Below are 7,795 nucleotides of genomic sequence, written 5' to 3'. Positions count from 1 at the left end.
CACACATGCTGGCTAACATTCAAATCCCAACACTGCAAGTGTTTTCTGAACTGGGACTTAACACCATCCACAGCCTGCTGAGCTCAGCAGCAACACGACCAGGGGACTTGCAGCCCCCTGCAGCGCTGTGTGCTATGCCATGTGCACCCTGTTCTTAAATAAAATAAGCATGACACACTCATTGCTTCTCTTTAATAGCTATGGTGCAGTTCCCTCACCACAGGCACTGCTGGCACACTGCTGCAGAGGCAAGGAGGCACAAGACTGGTCTCCAAGACTTCTCCAGGGGATGGTTACTCCAAGTCCTGCTGCCCTCCAGGATGGGGACTCTGGCCATCACAGCAGCAGCTCATGGGGCATGGCCTCCCCTCGCAGCCCAGCCAGGAGGTTGTTGGCTGCCAGTACTGCCATGGTGCTCCTTGTGGCATATGTGGCACTCCCAATGTGCGGCAGAATCACTGCAGGGGGACAGAGAAGGTTACTTGCTTGTTCCTTACCTTTGCTGACCTCTTACAGCCTCTTCCAGGGGTCTTCCTGGGATGTGGGCAACCTGGGTCCACCAGGCACCAGCTGCTCCTCCACCAGAAGCTGGCAGCAGACATGGAACAAGAAACAAATGGCTAACTGGGCTTTTTTAAGTCATCCAGGCCAAAGACAGTCAGCCAAGAGGGGGTCCTCCTACTATCCCTGTGGCAGACAACAACGCAGTGAAATTTACACACTGTTGTGTGGTTGCCATGTGGCTTTAGGAGGATCAGCTCACTGACAGGCATGAACCAACACATATTGCAGAAAGAACCTGAAGGCTATTGGAAACATCCTGGTTTACAGACCCATGAGTGTACTGGAAAGGCATACGTGGAGGCAAGTGGCCCTTGCAACAGAGCTGTAGCATAGTCAGGGCAGGGATTTCCATCCACCTGTGTGGAAAGTCTCCTCTTATGCAATGCAAAGGAATGAGCCAAAGTTGCTTTAGTAGTAAATTATTATAACAATAGTGAAGAGTACTTGTATGGGTAAAAACCTCTGCATCTCTGCTTGTTTCACAACAGACAGCAACTACAGGCAATGCAGAAACCTGAACACCTGACATGCTGCTGTCTGGGGATAAAAGGCTCTCTCAAGGACTGTGGGGCCACATAGATCCTTTCTCCCCAAGCTGAGAACAGTCTGGGCTCCTTGTTTGCTGTGAAAGCAATGTCAACTCTTCTTCCTGTCTACTATTGGAATCAAAGCAAACACGTAAAAAATGTCTTAAAAAAAAAAAAAAGATAATGCCACAGCTATGATCTTGTACTTCCGAAACAGAAACTCAGCCACTAGCAGTTCCAAATTTTTATGGATGTCTCTATGGTTTCATTTTGAAACAGACATTTCCTAATCAAAAAACCTCCTTCCTGGAGAGAGGACATACTGCTGCCGCCTGCACAGCCACTCTGGTATTTTGCCCACACAAATGAAGGCTCATGCACCACACTTCATGCTTCAGGTACAGCTTGAGCAGCCAAAACACTCAGCCACGTGTGAGAAGGCTACTCTGGCCCAGCTTGTGCCATCAGCTCTCAGGAAGGCCGGTCATCCCAGCAAAGCTGAGCATTCAGATAGGAACAGGCACCCTGCCATTGCACCAGCAATGAGGCTGCAAACAACTGCATACATTCACTTTCTAACTAGAAAGCTGTGTCTTCTCAGTGTTGCATTTCTGGTTTATGTATTTTTTGCCTCAAGGGATAAAAGTGAGCTTTACTGGCTTGTGTCCGAGTCAGTCCCACTGAGTACCTAGCCTGACCTACACATTCCCTATCCGGAGCAGCAAAGCTCTTCGCCCCATTTTACAAGGATTGGGCCAAGTTACTCACTGAAGGCCATGTAAGGGGAGGCAGTGACTACACCAGGAGCTGTCCCTAACTCATCCCAGGCTGCTTGTGAGCCCGTGGTGCCTCTGAGGATGAAGCTGCACTGGTGTGCAGCGAGGCCATGGAAGACACCACCCTGCACAGTCCCTTCAGTCTCCTACAATGAGGATCCCAGGTAAACTCTGAGGGCCGCTAATGTCTTGCACTAAAACATCATTATGCCCCACATAGCAGCTCTCAGCAAGCTTTCAGGAAAGCATTAGTGAAACTAACAGTGATCAGCTACTGCCCCTAATGGCAGGCACTCTCACTTCCAGTCCAGCAGCCTGACAATACTGAAGCACAAGAGCAGCTGAGCAAGCACCTTCCTAACCAGCCCGCTTCATCCCACCCAATCTCCTCTGGAGAATACATGCACTAGTCCTGAGATCAACATTTTCCTACTGGCCCGACACTTGACACCATACAGAAAACAGGCTGCCTGAGCAAACTGGGCTCCACTTGACCAGTCAAAGTTGCCCTAGTCTGTCCAGGGGATACAGCTAGATCTGCAAAGAAACCTCTGCTCATCCCATAGCATGAACACTTGCTGGCCTCTTCAGCTCGGGGCTGTCTAATTTGCTGACATCTGATGGGGAATGTGGATGTCAGCACAAGGCCAGCACTTCAGCACTTAAATGAACTGTGCTTTTGAGCATGTATGCTGAACCTGTGCCTGGCAGCCCAGGCTCACAGTGGATGGGCTAGCTGGAGAGTTCTACAGTGGCTGCAGCACCCCAAAGGCCAATATTCTTCTAAGCAGACTCAGCACCCAGATTTTTAGCCACATGGGAAACGTTTCTAACAGAATATATGCTAGAATACAAATATGTATTATCTATATATTATATACATCATATATTCTAGGTATATAATGATATATAATATTATACATTCTTATATATGTAATTATTATATATATCTTCTGTATCTATTCAGTATATATTCTGTATCTACCTATATTCTAGCAGAACATCTATACCACAGCTTAGCAGGTTATGAGCAGGGATTCAGTTTCTCATTCAGGCACCCACTGATATCAAACTCTTCCATGAATTTCTCCCCATACCTTTAATGATCAAATGGAGATCCATCAGGAAGGTGTTAAAAAATGAGCCGACCTCAACTGCTTTCTGGAGAATCAAGATACCTCCCACATTTGTTTTACGTCATGTTGATGAGGTCTTCCACCCTACCAGCTCTCTGCATTGTGCAGTGACTACTTACAGTTTGCTTAAATACGCTTGACCTTCCTGTCCTTCCACGTTTCAGTGCTTGGTCACACTGGCAGGCTAACAGAGGCAGGGAATCCCTGTCACTCCAGCTAGCAGGTCCCCAGCCACGGGCACAGGAGGCACCCAAAGCGCAGGCTGTCAGATCAGAGCGGGGGCCCAGCCACTCACTTACCACAGTTCCTGAGGGAGAGTAGGGGGTGATCAGTGGGCAGTGGCTCCGGTGTTGTGACGTCCAGGCCTGCTGCTGCAATCTGGCCATGGGCCAGTGCGTTGTACAGATCCTCCTGGTTCACCACAGACCCCCTGGCAAACACAGAGACCCCATGCTGCTGAGGGGTCCTATGGGCTCCAAGGAGCACATGGCCAGGACACAGCCCATGTGGGACAGCCTGAGTAGAGGCACCTGGATCCCCTCTGCCTGAGAAGATTTCAGACTCTCTCTGGATCTGCCTGAACCTCACAGCACAATGAGCTGCTATTTCTTCTGGTCCAGGCTGCCCAGCAGTGGGAGAGGAGTTGAGTGCCCAAGCACAGGACAACTCTGGGGCAGCTGTGTGATGGAATAACTTATCCTGCCTTTGCGTTGGTCCCAAGACACCTTGGGTCATGAAGGTTGTACAGACTGTCTGGACATACAGTGAAAGCACATCTCATCCTACCAGATCCCCCATGCAGCTGTAATTGTCAGAGGGTGACAGTCAACCCCCACCCCCCAGCCCTGTGCAGGAGACTGGGTTGTGATTACCTGCTTGTGTTGATGAACACAGAGGTCTTCTTCATTCTGTTGAAGAAGTCCTTGTTGCACATTCCTTGGGTGGCCGGAGTCAAAGCACATGTCACCACAACGAAGTCCGATTCTTCGGCCAGCCTTGTGAGTGGGACTGAGTGGAGAAAAACAAGTCATAGTTTCGCCTGGGGAATCTCACCAACAGACATCAGTAACCTTCTTTATATGAAAAGTTCACCTGTGAGTACTGCTCTGGAGAGACCCTTCTCCACAAACGGGGAGACACAAGGACCATCAAACACCCAACAAAAATCATACACATCCCTACAGATACTACTGCAATGTTTTGTTTCACTTTTGAATTAAAACCAAGCCAAAGGGGAATCTAGCAATGCTTCAGCCATCTGGCCTAAAGGAGGCCGTGGTACATACTTCACGTTTAGGCAGCAAAATATGGCAGCACCAGCTTATGCCAGCATTAAATCTCTCTCTGTGTTACCTAGAGATGACTTCATAGAATCATTGTAGAATCATAAAAGAATGGTTTGGGTTAGAAGGGACCTTAAAATATCATTTAGTTCCATCCCCTCGCCACAGGCAGGGTCACTTTCACTCCTGGAGGTGAAAGGAAAGTGCAATGGGCAGGAGAAGTCCTGCCACAGATCCATCCCCTCCTCAAAGGCACAGCTGCCACTTTCCGTTCCCTGTTACATTCCACTTCCTTGCACAAATGAAACTAACTGGAAATCATAAATGGATGGACACAGGAGAATGTTGAAAGGCAAAAGCAGCAGAAACCAGCACAGCCCACAACAATGGTTGGCTGTCAGTTGGAGCCCAGGTATGTGCAGCCTACTGGCTGGAATCACCTGACTCAAAGAAGGCAGGTCTCTCTTCCTGCCATCCACTAACACTGCATGAGAAGTGTCTGGGATTCCCATTCCTTCCTTTGCTGTCCCCCCCTGTAGTTCATGCTAGCTACACCAAGGAAGCCACCTGAAACCTCCCTTCTCCGCTGGATGACTCCCAAGGAGCAACAACTCCCCAGTGAGCCCAAATAGTTCTCTGTGCTGCCATGAAATGGATGCTGCTCCTGCTCCTGGAGCCTTGCTTACCGAACTCAGCTTCAAACTCTGCACCACTCTCTGGTTTTGGGCCACTGCCAGTGTACAAAAACTTCCTGACCCCAAATGGCTTTAGGCGGCGGGCAACTGCCTGTCCTAGAAGGAAAAGATAAGACTGTTTGGCCACTGTGCCTGCACGAGGCATGCTGCACAGAGATGCATGCTGGGCTGCGAGGGTCTGTCAGCACTCTCCAGCCAATCCACCCTTCAGCGAGCTTGCACTTAATGCAGAGAGCACACTGCTTGCTAAAGGGTCATTGTGATGGGATTTCTCCTGCCAGGCTGCTCCCCAGCCTGGAGCATGGCAAGCATGGGGTGGAGGTTTTCTGCTGCTCTTGAAGTGAGCAGGGCGGAACTCCCATAGCAAAACTGCGGAACTGGAGCAATGGTATGCTAAACCTGAAGACACCCTAGGGAGCAAAAACTGGAAAGTGAGGAAAGAAATAGCCATCTGACAAAGTCCACAACTAAATGGATGACAAACATGTCACCTTGGACTTTGTCAGGGCTCTTGTTTACCCGAATATTGAGAGGACGACATCCAGTTTGCTCTACCATTTACATGTACTGGATGCGTCTGAATGCTTTAAACTTTCAAGGTTTAGGCCTGATGAGTCAAGATCACTGTTCAGAGAAGCTCTACACAGCTCTCCTTGTTGCTGTCATGGACTTTAAAGAGGTGAGCAACAGGGACACCACCTTGGCTGAACACCTCCAGAACCACCTTGCCATCACTGGAGACACACAAATCTTGTGCATGACCTGCACTTACCTATTCTCCCCAGACCTATGATGCCCACCGTACTATCAGACAGACCATAACCACACATCCACAAGGGCTTCCATGTTGTCCAGCCACCACTAGCAGAGAAAGTGAGGTAGAAACAGATGTCAGATGGCAGCAGGCGAGAGCCTGCTCACAGCCCAGTCCAGCATTTGGGCAAGTACGCTAGAGTACAATGCTGGGGGTGGCCAGTCCCTCTGACACAGCCAGATGATCTTACAGCCAGCTTCTCTGAGGTTCCTGCTTCAAGGGACCTTGGTAGCCTCCTGCAGGTCTCCTTGGGTATGCTGCAGAAGCAGCTGCCTTGGGACTGATTTAATTTAGGCACTGCTATCCCCAGCCCTGGAGCAACTGCCATTCAGGGAGCTCTGGATAGACCTTCCGTGTGTGCCCTCCTAGAGGGGTCTGCAGTGGCTTTGGGTGCCCTTTCCCACAGGTCCTCTACCTAGCATACAGAGGGGAGTTCTGCCTCTCTTACAGCCCCTGAGCAGCATCTACGAAAAGCCACGAAACTGCAGGGGACTCTCACCTTGGCCTGCAAGGTGGTTGATGCCAGCCCTTGCACCAGCTGGCTGATGGTGATACTCACTTCTTTACCTGCTCCACTGCCTCTGGCAGCCGGCGGCATGCAGACAGAAGTAAAGCTACAGACAGCTCTGCAGTGGCATCGGTCAGGACATCAGGGGTATACCCCACACGGATCCCCCTGCAAGGTAAGCAAAAGTTGCTGGGGCAATGCTGCCAGCCTTGGGGTTCTACCTCAAAATTTCTGGGCAAGTCGCTGATGTTCTGGGTAAGTTGTGGAAGTTCCCTCTTCTATGTATCTGCAGTATCACATGCAAGAGGACATCCCTTTTGGCTTCTCAGCTGGTCCTCCAAAGAGTCATCTCAACAGCAGTTGGGGTGAGGTTATCCCAACCATATCCTGACATCCAGATGATCCTCCAACTCCAGCTGGGTTGCAGGTGACCCTAGCCATACCCTAACAAGAGGGAGGTGCAGATCACAAACCCTATCCACCTATCCAGCCCCATGCTCTGTCAAAGTCACCCACCATGCCTGTGTCAAGCAATCCACAGTGTGATCTGCTGTATGAACAGCGGGATGAGCTCTGAGCTTCACCCTGCTTCCCCACCGCCTCCCCCGGCTGGACCCCATGCCTCACAGGGCAGGGTGAGGTACAGCGCAGGCAAAGGTTACCGCTTCTTGATTTCCTCCAGGGCGAGGTGGTCAAACCCCACGGACATGGTGCTGATGACTTTCAGGCCGGGACCTACAAGACACCACAGCACTCTGCTGCCCAGCTTCGCCCCGGGGGGGCGGGCGAACGCTGGGAAGGGAACGGGGAAAGGAACGGGAGGGGGTCAGTCCGGTCCCGCAGCCCGCACCCACCGGCGGCCTCCAGCACCTCGCGGTCGATGCGGTCGGAGAGCAGGCAGAGCAGCCCGTGCTTCCCCGCCACTCCCGCCAGCAGCTCGGCCCGCGGCACCGGCTCCTCCGAGTCCCACTGCTGGACGCGGCATCTGCGAGAGAGCGGCCCGTCAACACGCACCCGGACCGGGACCGAGGGCGGAACCGACTCAACCGCACCTGGATCCAGACCCGCGCTCACCCGCCAGCCTGCGACAGTACGCGCAGTCCCTCGGACGGGATCCGCCGCGTCACGAACACCGCCATGGCCGCGACGCTGAACCGACCCGACCCGTCACCACTACCGCCGCAGCGACCCCGTGCGGCCGCTTCGCCCCGCCCCGCCCCGGCAGCGACACCCTGCCCCGCCTCGCCCCGCCCCGCCCCGGCTAGGCAAGCGCCTGCCCACTGCGGGGGCCTTTGGGGCACGCTGAAGGGGTCTCTGCAGGGTGACTGTGCGGCGGACACAGGAAGAGAAGGCGCGAGGCCTGGCTGCTGACCCACCATAGAATCACGGAATCAACCAAGTTGGAAAAGACCTTTTTAGACCTTCAGATCTAACCTTTTCCCCAGCACCACCACTAAACCATGTCACTATGGGCCTCAATTACACTTTGAAT

The 7,795-nt window shown here is 52.1% G+C and overlaps 1 protein-coding gene across 2 annotated transcripts; it reads right to left on the bottom strand.

The window, feature by feature from the left end:
* Nucleotides 1-210: 210 nt before the first annotated feature.
* Nucleotides 211-7,490, bottom strand: GRHPR (glyoxylate and hydroxypyruvate reductase). Of its 2 annotated transcripts, XM_080637200.1 has the most exons (9): nucleotides 7,378-7,490; nucleotides 7,158-7,288; nucleotides 6,966-7,038; nucleotides 6,355-6,471; nucleotides 5,754-5,842; nucleotides 4,973-5,077; nucleotides 3,876-4,011; nucleotides 3,303-3,433; nucleotides 211-458 (listed from the first exon to the last, which is right to left on the bottom strand). In XM_080637200.1, exons 1-9 carry the CDS (start codon nucleotides 7,440-7,442, stop codon nucleotides 337-339), a joined length of 969 nt encoding a protein of 322 aa, XP_080493326.1. In that variant the 5' UTR covers nucleotides 7,443-7,490; the 3' UTR covers nucleotides 211-336. The 2 variants fall into 2 exon arrangements, with proteins under 2 accessions (XP_080493326.1, XP_080493327.1); XM_080637201.1 differs by lacking the exon at nucleotides 3,303-3,433 and having other exon boundaries at nucleotides 225-458.
* Between the last annotated feature and the right edge of the window lie 305 nt (nucleotides 7,491-7,795).

The sequence above is a fragment of the Psittacula echo genome (assembly GCF_963264785.1).
Source record: "Psittacula echo genome assembly, chromosome: Z".
Taxonomy (NCBI): domain Eukaryota; kingdom Metazoa; phylum Chordata; class Aves; order Psittaciformes; family Psittacidae; genus Psittacula; species Psittacula echo.
The sequence above is the reverse complement of the archived record's forward strand: the minus strand, read 5'-3'. Positions and strand labels throughout refer to the sequence as shown.